At 35.2% G+C, this 16112-nt stretch overlaps 2 protein-coding genes and 1 long non-coding RNA gene across 5 annotated transcripts in view; all 3 read right to left on the bottom strand.

The window, feature by feature from the left end:
• The window catches only part of LOC118192104 (tetratricopeptide repeat protein 14-like), a 144805-nt gene that overhangs the window by 89797 nt on the left and 38896 nt on the right, over positions 1-16112 (bottom strand). The window lies entirely within an intron of this gene.
• LOC146998598 (uncharacterized) lies at positions 1607-15808 on the bottom strand. The gene is made up of 5 exons (XR_015039585.1): positions 15551-15808; positions 15385-15453; positions 13927-14004; positions 13615-13680; positions 1607-1781 (listed from the first exon to the last, which is right to left on the bottom strand). It is a non-coding gene; the product is annotated as an uncharacterized LOC146998598 (long non-coding RNA).
• On the bottom strand, positions 1792-10875 carry LOC118200053 (uncharacterized). Its single transcript, XM_085811209.1, has one exon. The coding sequence runs from the start codon at positions 10758-10760 to the stop codon at positions 9426-9428; it is 1335 nt and encodes a 444-aa protein (XP_085667335.1). The 5' UTR covers positions 10761-10875; the 3' UTR covers positions 1792-9425.

Genomic DNA, 16112 nt, shown 5'->3' with positions numbered 1-16112 from the left:
CTCGATAACGAGTTGGATGCATGACCGATTTTGGTGTTTTCCAAATTCACCTGCTTTGGCGTAATCAAACTCTATAATTCTAAACAAACTGACGTTCGGTTCGGCTCCAACGGCTCTAGCTCCACGTTCCAAATTATAACTACAGTTCAACAAATAAATGTCTAGCGTATACATTTGAATAACCTAAGTTAAAAAAAAAAAGGGGCTTTTTAATTTCTTCCACAACCAAGCATGCATGCACATAAAGCGAACAAAGAAAAACTTATGGAGTGCAATAGGGTTCTAATCCATAACATATTTAGTTAGTGATCGCCATCATTGGGAGCTATAAATATGCTATATTGACGGGAAGGAGAAAATTTTACTTCCTGAGTAAGCTAATTCAGAACTAGTCATTATTTCATCTGTCATCTTAAATTTAGGATGTCAAATTACGTGACTAACAAAAACCTAGTATTTATATGAAGCTTGATAAAAATCAAAGTTTTGAAGACGGTATATGTGATCATGTTCGGTTGATTACCATTATGATCAGCAAATAACAACAGCAATTTACTGATGTCTTTCTTATCTTTATATTCAGATGTAGTTTTCAGGGCAACTAGAGAAAATTTATTAATTACTTTTATTATTTTTGATACTTTATACGTACGAAGATACATACTTGTAGGAAGAGAGATATAAATATCATATTCGAACAAATAAAAATAAATCGTGACGTGAAGACCCTAGAGATACGGCTTCTGATTGCTTTTCAAATTTTTACCATATTAGTAACGATATAATCGAATAATCTTTCAAAGATTATTGTTTACCGATTTTAGGTAACAACTAGAAAACATTTTTTCGAACTTATCCTCAAACAAGTTTGCTATTGGTAATGAATACTGCTGTATCATGAATCAGGTACGGCGCTATGCATTTTGCTGACTTTGTACGCAATAAATTCTGTTGTCAAGTGCCCTTCCCACAAAATTCTAAAATTTTATTGCTTGATGCTTCGCTGAATTTTACCGGCAGTGATCATGATTTCAAATTCCCCCTCCCCGAGATTTACTGTGTTATCTGAAAAGCAGCTCACAAGTTGCTAAAAATAGCTATAAAACTGGTTCCACAGCTTTTAGCAACGGCCTCCCGTTGTGCGTTTGGAAACTCAGCTTTTGAAAGAAAAGGAAGGGGAATAATTTCTCTCTGACTACAGTATAGATGAGGTCCGTGACTTTGTTTGAGCTACTGCAGAATGTTCTGAAGTACACTTTTTTCTGTTTCGGCAACATTCATCTTGAGAATTCAACACTTGTTCATTAGCCCTTAGTAATTGACAGAAATGCTTTTAGAAAGTAGTGGGTTCATTGATACCAACAAAATGGTTGGTATCAATAAACTGGGGATACGTTAGTTTCAGTTGTTGGGTTCAAATGAACCTTTCAAATACTAAAAAAGTCCTTTTGCATAATCGAAAGAATTTCATCTGAGAATAATTTTTCTACTTAAAAATGAGTTTTGCAGTACTTTTTAAATACTACTTGTATTTTTATTTTCGAAAATTTTCATAAATATTGTAATTAATTATTTCCAATTTTAATAACTCGCAGAAAAAACACAATTTTCAAGAAATTTTTTTATTATGGTTATTCAAACTTATACTAATATACAGCATCTTTTATATTCCTTATACATTTGACACTGCATGCTTCAACCTGCATGTAAGTTTCTCTTCCTTAGTAACTCCTGACCCAGAGACGTCTCAATGAAAGCCAAATCATGCACAAAATTTTGACCTGGAAAAAAAAAAAAAAAAAAAAAAGATAAAATATTTTTAACACCATATTCTCGACCCCCCCCCCAAAAAAAAAGAAATTGCAAGAAATACAAATTTCTAACAGAAAAATGCATTTTCAAACAGCTGAAATTGTTTCACAAATTAATAATGCAGATAGCAAATGTAACATATGGCACTCTTGCCACTCAGTGCAATCTCTGCATATCCTAAATTCTGCTGGCTGATGTCTTCGTAAGTTCTGAACATTTTTTTGCCTCTAAATTCTGCTGCTCAGTGCCCTCTGCTAAATTAAAAAATTTGCTATGCACTATTCTCTAAATTCTAAAAATTTTGACTACCACTGGTTGCACAGGCCCTGATCAAAGCAAAGAGGCAAGATGCTACCTGCTATTGATAAACTGCCTTATAAATACCACAAATCTAAATAAATATCAGTTTTATTTCCAAAACAGAATTATCTCACAGCTAAAGCATTGCCTTTGCAGAAAATCTTCTAAATGGAAATAGAATTGCATCCACATTACATGTGCAGAATCCCAATAATTCATTATAAACAGTTCCAAACCATAGTTAGGCTCACAACAGTATTCTTCTTGGAAGTCTTCCTAAGGAAATGGTAGTATATTCAGGGAACATGTGGGCAAAATCATGACAGTATATCACAAGCCTAATTCTTGACCATACATACTAGAAAGATCACAGAAATTCCTCACAGGAAGCTAGATTCATATAACAAAATTTCATGCAACATATGGCATATGGGAAAAAGCAAGGACATTATAATCACTAGCATAGTGCTCACAGCTGATTATCACTAATGCAGATATATATATTTACTAATATTTAGAAGATGATGTCAGAGGAATGATGAAGTATAGCAAAATATACAAAACATTAGTCCTTAAATCCAACACATTTTCTGATTTTCATACCATCTAGAATAATAGATTTGACGTTAGGTACAGTATCAGAATTTTGGGTACATGAAATGTGAAATGGTTTTTTATTTTCAGTCACTGTTTCTAGTAATTTGTTTGAAAGTAACAAATAAGCTGGTTTCAGTCTGTCAATGAAATGTTAACTTGTCTGTCCTTAATTAAGACTCGGAAATATTTATCATATTTTTTCACCACAAAAAAAAATGGTCCCTCAATAAGCAAATTCAAGTGCCTTTTTCACACGATCAGTTCTCACAAACACATGAGAACATGATCTCAAGTCTTTATGCATAAATATTTTATGTTTGTTAGCAGTTGATAAACTGGTGCTGATCCATAAAAGACACTAAATTTGTTACAAATGGTTCAGGTTTAGTTTTAGTGGTAGGTAGTCGAAAAACTCACATGGTAACCTTATTTGCATAAAATATACCATTTGAGCTACAGAGTGATTAGTATCAGGACATATTGCAACTCTGAATCCTAGAAGGATTTCTGTCCATCTGATGTTGCTGTGAGCCTTTATTGCATTTTTTTTAAGTTCTGAGAAACTGCTCAATTTTCCCACTGCAATGTGGGTGATATGGAGTGGAACGTAAAACTTTAGCACCACATACTTTTGCAAGGCTCTTGAAAGGCTGCGACTCAAACTGTCTTCCTTGATCTGAGATTATGGAACTAGGCACAACAAATCTGCTAATCCAATGATTGTAAAATGCTTTGACAACCATTTCTCTTGTGATATCTGGTAAAGAAACTACTTCTCCCTAACAGGAAAAATGGTCAATAAATGTCAGATAATACGTCCTACCAGCAGATGGTGGTAATGGCCCAATCAGGTCAACTTGCACAATACTTAATCTAGCATGAGGTGCTTGGAACTCGGCTATTTTAGATTTTGTATGCCTGTTGACTTTGCTCCTTTGACAATTAACAGGACTTTAAGTCTATTCGTGAATTTCTTTCTTTATATTTGGAAAGATAAATTTTTCAGTCATCTCGTTGACAGTTGTCCTGATACCAGAGGAGCAAAATTATGAATTTGATGAAACATTTGTTGTCTAAACTGCTTTGAAATAAAAGGCCTGATACTGGTTGTTGAGCTGTCACATCTTAATGTTTTCCAAAATGCTAATGTAGATGATTTAAATTTCAGTGAAGCACTACCTGTCATTAAATGTTGCAATTCTTCATTATATTCTTGAGCATCTGCTACTGCTTCATAGCCAGTAACTGAGACTACTTCAACTGCAACTAAATTTTCTTTGGCATCAATATGCTGAATATCAGTTGAAAATTCCGATATATACTGAAGTTGGTGTTGTTGTCTGGGTTATGCCTTCCCATTCTTCTGCTTCTATGTATATGACAGTGGCTTGTGATCAGTAAGTATGATGAATTTGCGTCCTTCCGATACATGTTTAAAATGCTTGACAGAAAGATATATTCCTAAGAATTCTCTGTCATAGGTATATAAACCTTCTGTGCATTATTTAATGTTTTAGAGTAGAACACAATAGGTTTTCAGTCTTGTTCTTGTTCTTCCAATTGCTGCAATACTGATCCTATAGGAAAGTCTGATGCATCTGCACACAAAGGGTAATCCATTGGGAAACACAAAAGGGCACCATTGACTAAATCAGATTTGCACTTCTCAAACTGGTGAATTCCTTCATCTGTGCAGGCCTACCAGCGGCAGAGCGGTAAAATCGCTGAACACTGGTAGTTCGGTCCGAGGTTCGAATCCCGCGAACGGACTGGCTGCATGGGCGTTTTCGTGGTTTTCCCCATGTGTAACGAGTATATGAGCCAGTTTCCCTTAGAAAGTCCTCCACGAAGGCATCCCTTCTCTTAGGCAGATAGCCCTAGTGTGCTTTGCCATAATTAAATACACTAAACACCTTCATCTGTGCATAGAACTTTACAATGATCTTTTTTTTATCACCCTTTAACATTTCGTGTATGACTCCTTGAGTTTCTGCAGCATTTTTCAAAAAGCATCGATAAAATTTTATCATGCCCATAAATGAACAAAGCTCATGTATTGTCGGTAATTTACATTGCAGATTACTTCAACCTTTTCTGGCAGTGAACAGGAACCTTCTGTAGTTATGAGGTAACCCATAACTTATGTTTAATATGTAATACATAATGTAATATCCCACCACATTACCCATTTCCAATTCTCAGATGTCCAGTGTCTTTTCTCGACACCACTGAAAATGAAGTCTTGCATGTCGGCAGAACTGAGTGATTTTCTTACAGGCACCAAAACTATGCATTCCTATCCCTCTGCAATTCGCTGCGCATAGTTCTAGCTGAAATTTGTTGGGAAGAGCCTTGGTTGACGATTTGTGATAGTTGAATCCATGTTCTGCCGTACAATTCATCGGAGATACCGCCGATCACTGTCTTTGAAAACTATGCTCGAACTGCAGTTACATTTTTTAGAGAAGGATTCGAAATCGATGCCCCCACTAAATGTGCACCAACAATAAGCCCCTTTTTCAAATGGTGAACGATCTGCCGCCTTTTTTTCCCCATTTTACTTCATTCATCATGAAAAGCACTCTTACACCTTACTTATACTGGCATTTTAACCAAGTATAATCCACATCATAGAAAAAATTTGGATATTTCATCCCTAGCATGCATTCAGATGAAAATCTGAAAGGTTTCTTATTGATTGGCCAGTGTGTGTATTATTATATTATGCAACATGAGGCAGCATTAACATGTGGAGCTGGGAAGGCTTCTAATGATCACCTTTCTCTCTTGTGAGAGCAGGATGCACTGAAATTTGATGTCCTTATTTTTTAGCATGGTTATGAGTTTTGTAGACAAGTGGATCATCCACGTTCAAGATATAAGCAATCATCTTTCCACGATACTCAATTTTGTATGTCTTCTTCTCAAATATCATTGTATGGATGTCCTTCCAGCTGAATCAGGAGGTCCTGAATTGTGATAGGATTAATGCAAGCCACTTGTTTGGTGTAGCAGAATCTATCTTGATTCTCCTGGGTTGCATCGTTGTCAGTGTACATGTCAGGCTGGGTAAGTAAGTAAGTAAGTTTTAGGCTTCCCTGCTCTGTGAACTAAATCACACTGCAGGCCTACTCCCCCTTTGGGCACGTCGTGGAGGTTCAACATCCACTATTATCCTCCAAGGGAGCAGCGCACCACCTGGATAAGACACCAGGCAGCACCGGTCGTCTAATGCTCCTACCAGTCGCTTGGGCGAGCCCGTCACAGTGGGACATAACCCAGCGAACCTGGGGGAAAACCTCCGGGCTACTAGTACCACGCCGCGCTAGGACGTGCCAGACTCCGAGGCCGGCCAATAAGTGACCTTTCCCAGAGCATTCAGAACCACTAAGTTCATAAATTTTATACCCCCGTGGCTGAGACTGCCTAGGTACAGATCCTAGCCAGTAGCTTTGCAGAGTTCTCTACATCAACCCCCGGGGGGAAATGTCAGGCTGGGTACTGGCATTTCTATTTCCATCAGCTTTTTTGCAGCATCAAAAACCTTCATTCTCATGTTAGCAGACACTTTCCTTACTCTTTCTGGCTGGTGACAAATAGTTTTATTTCTTCTTGGCTCATTGCCGGAATCTGAACTTCCGCCGATCGGCTTATAGCAGCTATCATCATTTAAATTTTCTTGCCTGCGGGGTCACCAGATTTTATGACTTTCATCATCCCCAGGTTGCTGTTCAATGCTATCCGCTTGCTTTGAAGAGTTTGGAAACTTTCATCTCTGGATGCTCATTTTTGCTTCTGCAGGAAATCGTTATGAGCAAGCATTTTAAGGTGTTTGAAGAAATCAAGGTCACATTCTTCAGCAGCAGTGAGAGGAACCACTACTTTCGAATATATATTCCAAGTTTGTGATCTCAGAAACAATAAACTGGAAAAAAATTGCTCATTAATAATGCAGAAATCAATAAAAAATTCAATAAAACCATATGGCACGCTAGGCCTTCCTACAGTGCTCCTAACTGAAGTTGGCGCACCAAACTACTATAGCAGTATCAGGCGAAACACAAAGCGAGGGGAACTAGCAACTTAACGCTCACTGTCTCGGAGTCCTCTCCGCAAACGATATCTATACCCTCTTAAGCAATGTCCTTGCCTTATAAAGCATATGTTGTAGCATACAGGAAAGTCCCTCATGTCCAATAGAATTCCTGTAAATCCAACGTATCTTTTTGCTTTATAAAGCACATGTTGTAGCATACAGGAAATACCCAATGTCCAATAGAATTCCTGTAAATAAAACGTGTCTTTTTACTCAGTACAATTGTAATTTCACTTTCGATGCCAAGTTATTAATTTCCAATACTTTCAAAAATTTCTAAAGCCTATCAGAATACACAATGTAAATAATTGTATTGGAGATCTTTCTTTGTGGAGCTTTTCCTTGGAGAACTGGAGTTATACTGAAATTACTGATGAATGAAACCAAAATATTTCATTGCAGACAATGTTTACATTGAAAAGTATAACACTTGGTGCAGAAAATGCTCACAACAAGTTAGCAGCTATAAATGAAAGCACACAGGAATATTTGGAAGCATAACTGGATGAGGAAACATTCGGAAAGAGATATCTCCTGCAATGGGAATGAGCACAGGATATGAAATCTTCAAAAGTTGATTACTGAAATAAGGCAGAGTTCATCAGATACATTTTTTTACAGAAACAGTGACTTTGTGGAGGTCATTACAGAAATGTGGTTATACTTAAATTACTGATGAATAAAACCAAAATACTTCATTGTAGGCACTGTTTACTCTGAGAAAAACATGGTGCAGAAAATGTTCAAGTTAGCAGCTACAGGAAAAGCACACAGGAATATTTAGAATATGAAGTGGATGACAAAACATTTGGAAATGAGATCAATTTAATTTTCTGCAATGGCAGTGCAGCACTGGAGATGCTCTCTTCAAACATTGATTACTGAATTATGGTACAGTTATCAGACACATTTTTCTACAGAAGCAGTGACTTTGTGGAGGTCTTTCTTGGAGAAATGGAGTTATACTGGAATTACAGAAGAATGAAACCAAAATACTTCACTGCAGGCATTGTTTTACATTGTGAAGTATAACACGTAGTGCAGAAAATGTTCAAATGTTAGCAGCTATGGAGAAAGCACACAGGAATATTTAGAAGCAGAAGTGGACGTGGAAACATTCGGAAACGAGATCAGTTTAATTTTCAGCAATCGCACTGCAGCACAGGAGATGCTATCTTCAAAAATTGATTACTGAATTAAGGCAGAGTTCATCAGACATATATTTATTTCTTGTATTCAAATTAAGTATATGTAGATGTACATCACTTAATGGCTATCACTGTTTACAAGCAGGTGTATACAGTATGGTGGAGAAAATGTTCACAAAAAGTTAGCAGCTGCACAGAAAATATACAGGAATGTTTAGAGAACAAGCATATCAGGCCACATGAGTACTAGAACAAATTCAGAAAAGAAAAGATTTTCATTTTCTGCAACGGTAGGGCAAAAGAAACGATGCTATCTTTAATAATTAGTGGCAGTGCAGCACAGGAGACTATCTTCAAAAAATGACTGCTGAATTATGGCAGAGTTTATCAGACTTGTTTTGCTTTCTACAGAGGCAGTGACTTTATGGAGGTTTTCTTTACAGACATGTGGTTATTCAGAAGTTACTGATTATTGAAACCGAAAAACATCATTGCAGGTATTGTTTACATAGCGAAGTATAACATGTGGCGCAGAAAATGTTCACAAGTTAGCAGCTATGGATCAAAGCACACAAGAATACTTAGAAACAGAAGTGGATTCGGAAATGAGATGACTTTAATTTGCTGCAATAGCAGTGCAGCACAGAAGATGTAATCTTCAAAAATTGATTACTGAATTGTCAGAATTCATCAGGCTTATTTTTCTACAGAAGCAGTGACTTTGTGGAGGTTTTCCTTGGAGAAATGGACTTATATTGGAGTTACACATGATTCAAACCAAAAAACTTCTTTACCGCAATTATTTAAGTTCAGAGGTATAACATGTTGTGCAGAAAATATTCTCAACAAGTTATCAGCTATGGATCAAAGCACACAAGAATACTTAGAAACAGAAGTGCATGAGGAAACATTCAGAAAAGAGATGACTTTAATTTTTTCCAATGTTAGTGCAGCACAGGTGATGCTATTTTAAAAAATTATTTATTGAATTATGACAGAGGTCATCAAACTTATTTTCTTTTTCACAGAAACTGTGACTTTATGGAAGTCTTCTTTGCATAAATGTAGTTTTACCAAAGTTACTGATGATTAAAACCAAAATATATGATTGCACGCATTATTTACATTGCAAAATATAACATGTGGTGCAGAAAATGTTCACAACAAGTTAGCAGCTATAAATGAAAGCACACAGGAATATTTAGAATGAGAAGTGGATGATGAAACATTCAGAAAAGAGATGCAATGGCAGTGCAGCACAGGAGATTCTAGCTTCAAGTATTGATTACAGAATTATGGCAGAATTGATCAGACGTATCTATTACTGAAAGCAGACTTTTTGAACATATTTTTTTAGAGAAATGGGGTAATATTCTAATTAGGTATGGATTTAATCATAATGCTTTGTTGCAGGCATAGTTTTTATTCAGACGTAGAAAATGTTACGGTGTGCTGGCTTGGCTTGTTACTGATTACAAATCAAAAATAATTTTTGGTTTCTTGATTCTTTTCTCTCCTGCATTCTTTCTAGGAGATGAAATAATTTTATCTGCTTCTGAAATTTCAATTTCTCTTTTTTCTTGTGTTTGTTTTACAGAAGCAGTGGCCTGTTTTTGTTTCTCATTCTGTGCTCTAGCATCAACAATATACTTCGGTTCTCTAAGAGACATTTTTCTTGGTGCTCTTGGATCAACAAGCTCAGGAAGAATACAATTCACGTAAAATTTTTCGAGTTTTGGAACTAAACTGATCCAGAAAGTTTTGTCTTCGGGTATTCTTAATGTGATTGCATCTTCTCTGCACCATATATATAAATCACACCAATTCCTCTCTGTTATGGCTAACTGCCCTTGAATTTGAAAATAATATTTGTGGCTTTTCGGTAAATAAAGATTATTATCAGCATCCATCCGAAGACCAACAGAATTAGGCTTGCTGAAAAAGTCTGACAAGTCTGCTGAGAATCTGGCTGTATAAGGACATTTTATTTCAAGTAATCCATCTTCGTCTATCAATCCATCTGGCGAAGTACAAAGAAAGGGATATTTAGGATCAATAAAAAGGCCACAATGTCTGATGTTTTTTCCCATGTGCTTTTCCTTGTATTGATTTAAGGCTACTGCTTCGTTAGCCAAGCCATACTTTAATGCTTTAGTTGAAACGTTATCATTATATATGATACGTTTCACTAAAGCAGCACTGAGTGTTGTTGGACGCCTATCAGCAACATCTTTGAAAAAGGATGATGATATTCTTCTTGATCTTTCGTGACGCCATCTTTCAGATGATGACTGTCCACGTGTTACGGCCTCAAGAGAATCTTTTTTTGGAACTTCAATTGATATAAAAAAATTTTTAGCTGCCAATTCATATGCTTCGTCTGATAGGTCTGGTTTCTCAGGAAAATCACCATAAGAAATATCCCCACCTTGCTGAATATGTCCTGCTTTCCTCATATTTCTCTTTTTCTTCTCAGTGTCAAAAAGTCTACGTCTCTCAAGACGTTTTACATGGCGCTTATTTCTGGAAGCTAAGAATTTCAAAGTTGGAGTCCTGGGGCTACTTCCTGTTACAGCTTTTTGTGCATTTTTTTGCCACTGCTGTGCTGGATTTTGATAGGCCATGACAGCAATACTCGCATGCCTGTTCATGCCACCAGCTTTGGAAAAATCAACTCTTTTTCCACCAGATGTTTTACACAGTTGACTCATGAAGCTTTCAGTAGGATTATTTGTAGCATTCCAAATAAGAGTACTGCTACATGATATCAGTACTCTTCTCACTTCTGCTTCAATAGCTTGCAACATACCCGAGGAAAAAATTTCATTGTGCTGTCCAACTCTGCACCTTTCTTTGCACAAAAAGAACTACAAGCATCATGCTTGCCAAATACATGATGTGGCCCATTTCTCAAGTCAGATACTAATGCATCAATAGCTTCCTGTGTGTGCTGATAATGGCTAGGTAAAGCATGAGCTTTTATAGCTACTCTAGCACCTTTGACTAACAGTGGCATTTTAATTTTCAGCAATTTACGGGCAGCAATTCCTTTAGCCCCGGGAAAGCGCGCAGTATTTTGCTGAAGTTTCTCAAGAGCTCTGCGATATCTTCGAACAGCATGGTTAGCACATTCTACTTTGATCACCCGTCCTCCATATGAAACGCTTTCTTTCACTTTGGCCATTGTGTTAGCATCTCCATCTCCAACAAGTCGAGTACAACGTATTTTGTGAACACACTGGAGATAATTCAGACCTTCCACAATGGCACTGCTTTCCATACCTGTAAAAGGCCCATTCCAATTTCGCCAACAAAGGTGCACTTTATTTGGCATCTTGCCATCCTCAATAGCACTGCATATAAGGCACACTTTGTTGCGAATTCGAACAAACAAAATTTTCTGGGTGACCATGCCTATAATAACAGATATGCCACTTGAAGCATTGTAACCATGCCCATAGCTTCTTTTACACCAACCTCCATCAACAATGACAGTTATACAGTGATAACCATCATTATCTTTATCATTGCGAAGTTCTGCCTGCCTTTTCTCCTCTTCTATAGCAGCACACATAGTTTCCTGTGCACATCCCTGTATTATTTTGCCAGTAGTTCGCTCACAAGAAGCAAAGGTCGAGTTGCTCATATACGGAATTTCCATGATGCTAAACTTTTCCTCCTCTTGTGAAAATCCACTGCCAGTAGATAACGCACCTAATACTGCAAGCTGATTTAGGCTGCTTTTCTCCATATCAGAACAAATTGTTGCCATTTCCCCACATAAAATTTTATCACATACATAGTTATATGTAGTGACAAGACCACGTCGAATCACTTAGTTAAAAATAAATGATCCTCCAAATTTACAATTTAGGGAATGTTGCTCTAATGTCCTAGCCTGCACTATTACAAAAGACATATTGCAAATTGTTCTGCCAGATGGTAATGGATTTGCCTTTCGTCGATCTTCCCTTTCGATAATTAAAGGTGAATCAGTACACAGAAATTCATCATTAAGGTTCTCCTGAAGAGGCTCAGACTCCAAGCTAAAATATATAATATATATATATATATATATATATATATATATACACACAATATATATACATATATATATATATATATATATATATATATATATACACACAATATATATACATATATATAATTAATATATATAAATATTACAAATTAGGTTTAAATTTGGCTTATTTGATGACAGCAAAGCACTTGATCTTCCTAAGAGGAGGGATGCTTTCATGGAGGACTTTCTAAGGGAAATGGCTCATATACACGGGGAAAACCATGAAAACGCCCATGCAGGCAGCCCATTTGCAATTAGGTTTAGGAAATTTAGGCAACAGATAGCAAATAAATTAACAATAATAATACACTGGATTACCAGTATATTACTACAAGAAGATGAGTCATCTTCACAACTGCTGCTTCCATGCTCGCAGTGTCATTTGCTCGTGCAATATTAGTCAGTACTTTGTGTGCCGGAGGTTTCACATGAAGGGCCTCTACACCTGAGTATAAAATGTTCGTGTTCCAGTAAACACTGAATTCAGAGGGGCAAGAATAACTCTTTCATGGTGGATAACTCAGTTACCAAATGGCTTTCTAAGGCTCTATTCAAGCCATTGTATAAATGTCATAATTCCCAACTAACAACGCTTTGTAGTCAGACCTTGCTATGTCACAAAAACTAGTTTGGGCATTAAGCTTGAAGTTTTCAACTTTGTGCCGACTTGATATAAGAGTCGGCCAATCAGAGCATATACATAAAACCTATTGAGAGAGAAAGCTGTAGACACATACATGCATGCACAAATTTAGCTTCTCTAATTGGCTATGGCTTAGACCCTCTCTCGCAGGTGTAAATGAAACTCCCACATTTTGTGCCTTATGATTATGCGTCTATGACATTTATACCATCATGTGAACGGAGCCTTAGGATGGCATACTAAGAAGATGCACTGTCTTGTGGGGATAAGCAATTTATACTCCTAAGTCTAAAAAAAAAAAAAAACTTGGAAAAAAAAGATCACGACTTAAATTTGTTGTCTAATTGCTCTAATTTGAGGCACATTATGAGAGGAAAGCAAAGGTAGTAATCAGAATTATTTAAAAAATTTTATCCTTATATTTTTCTTAAAAATTCTGTAAAATAATAAAATTTTTGGTTTTCCTCAAATAAATATATATGGAAAAAATAATAGCCACATAATCACAGATTTCATTTTGTTATATTTTATTAACAAAATTTAAATTATTAAAAATCTCTTTCATGAAGGGAACATAAAACATCATGAAAACAATGAAAAAGAAGCAATATTTAAAAAAGATAGTATGCTTATTGATGAGGCTCCCATCAAAAGAATCAAACCCCAAAATATTTTCATTTGCTTCAGTGTCCCGTCTGAAAATTTCACCGATTTCAATGAATATATTTTTAAAAAAATCTTTTATTTTCAAGTTCTTTCATGCAAAACGTCCAAATTTGGTACAAATCAAATTCATCCCCCTCTTTTTGATAGCTACAATATTATATTTAACAGTTTTAATAGCTATCAGTATGTAAACAACATAATGTAACACCATAAAAGAAAAACATAAATGATGACATTTTAATTTTGGCATAGAGAAATACATATTTACCCCAAAAGAGAGCTTGTATTTCTACCTTCTACGTCAGAGTCAATAACTGAAATGTCCAGATCAGAACTGAGAAGAAAAGAACCATAATTAGTTTAATTAAGATACAATAACACACCGACCAAGTATTAATTTGAGAGTCAAGCAACAAAAATCAGCATCATATTTTGAAATATTCACTATTTGAAAATATAACGCTGATTTTGGTTGCTTGACTTCTAAATTAATACGTAATTAGTTAACCATAATTAAGTAACTGTAAGAGTTTCAATATCATGCACAGCTAATATCTATTTTAAAAATAAACCAACTTACCTCAGGAAAGCCTGGTTTGTCTTAGGAACATTAGCTGTAACTTCTGGCGTAGAAAAGTCAAATTTTTCACTTCCGGACCTAAGAATGAAAGAAATAAACTGCTATAGCATAATTAAAAAAAAAAAAAAAAAAAAAAAAAAAAAAAAAAAAACATGAATAAATAAATAACACATAACAAATTTAAGCATTAAGCTATGTATGACTACCACCCATCTCAGACAGTGCGATAGATATTGCTGTATACTGTTTCGCCATACCCTGTGTAGCTATTATATCATGCTGTATAACCACAGTTTAGAAAAACTACAAAATGTGTTATTCATATCTATCTAAAATGGTACATTACTACATGATTTGTAAGAATAAATTAGAGGGCTCTGCGAATGAAATTCCTTCCAATTAAAAAATGTAGGAATAAAGAAAATGCAGGAATTGCAAATGCAGAAATGAAAAAGGGATTATATTTTTTGCACAGAATCCAGATGACATATTTTTCAACATTTTAGAAATTTCAATATTAATTTTAGGGGCATAAAATATTAGGCCCCTAAAAGCAGAATATAGTTTTTAAATGTTCAGATAATCTTCCTATGAGAAGAATTCCTTTGAGAAGTACACATCTCAACCACAATTAAAAAACATGTACAAGAACAGAGCTGAGGACTTCTGTTTGCAGAAAGTCTGTCACATAACATATGAAAAGTTTCTTATTGGTAGATTTTTGATCAGACAGATATTTTATTGTTATACAGAGAAAGCATTCACTCCCTTTATACTGGAGATAATTCAATTTGGACAATGGCAAAAAGGCTAAGCAAGCCTGAGCGTATTGGTCCCATTCTTGGCACTAGTTTGGTTTACGCTCAAAATACACGGCAGATATTTTCTAATTACCTGCATCCCAATATCAATTCAATTCAGCTTTTGGTGGAATTTACCATTTGTGACATATTTTTCAAAAACTACACTTCACAACATGCATACATGACAAATACACAGAACCATAAATAAACAAGCAATAATATATATTTATATATAAATTTTACTAAATGATCATAAAATGTTCCAACGCTAAAAGAAAGTTTTAACATCCAAGTAAATGACATAATAAAAAAAAGCACGTTGAACAGCGAGCACATGAATAAATGAGCATACACCTGTAAAAATATACCATACGTAACTGACAAAGCATTTCGTAGCAAACATATGACTATAAAATTTCCAATAATACATGTAATGATGGTGAATTCAATTTAGATCGCAAGAACATGCTCATACTTTTGAAAAGATTCAATTATTTCAGCAATTCCTTGTGAATTGGAATTTACCCTTTCAATATTTCCCAACAATTTAGTGTGAATGGAGGAATAAATTGTTATAACAGAATTGAACAATTATTAGCATCCCCTCATACACACACACACACACACACACAAAAAAAAAAAAAAAAAAACTTACTTTGTAAAAAAATCATCCGGGCAATGATTCTCCTTTGACACAGATGCAGTTGTATCAATAATTTCTGACCTTCAATAAAAAAAATACGCATATTTTACTTCGGAATTAACTTACTACGAAATCATAAACACGGGGTAGTCGATATAAAGAATAAATTATTTCTTACCTTTCGAAAACATCCGCTTGTTCGGAATCTTTCACATCTCGGGAATTTAATTTCATATTTTTTTCTTGAGCTCGACGTTTACGCTGAATTCTGGATCTTTTATTAAAACCAGGATGTTTTTTCGGTCGTCCTTGATATTTTCACATATTTTTTGCAAACTGACCACAGTACAAATAAATGTAAACAAAACGAGTGCGGAATAGCAATGCAATAGGGTTGCCGTAAACGTCATTCTGCTGACAGCTGACAATGTTTAGTGAAAACTGTGTATAAAGGAATATATGAAACGCTTCTAAATATTATTTAGAAAAAAAAATATGATTTATAACTGATATCAAAATCAATTACTTCGTGAATTTTTGCAGAAATAAGATTACAATGTTAAATTTTAACTCGTAGCGCCATCTATTGATGGCTTTCCAAACTACACATTAAAATTACGTATTTCAAACTAATTTTTTGAAAATATAATATTTAAGTAAATTTCATTTCAAACCTGATTCTAACATTGTGATTCGAAAACTGACCTATTGCTTTATATTTCTGCCAAATTTCACGCAAC

Source organism: Stegodyphus dumicola, chromosome 2 (assembly GCF_044657685.1).
Source record: "Stegodyphus dumicola isolate Sdum_Otavi_A_Nest chromosome 2, ASM4465768v1".
NCBI lineage: Eukaryota > Metazoa > Arthropoda > Arachnida > Araneae > Eresidae > Stegodyphus > Stegodyphus dumicola.
This window is presented reverse-complemented; position numbering and strand designations above follow the sequence as displayed.

Bases quoted from the DNA above. Each gene is read 5' to 3' on its own strand.
- LOC118200053 (XM_085811209.1), bottom strand. From the start codon at position 10,760: ATGTTGCAAGCTATTGAAGCAGAAGTGAGAAGAGTACTGATATCATGT.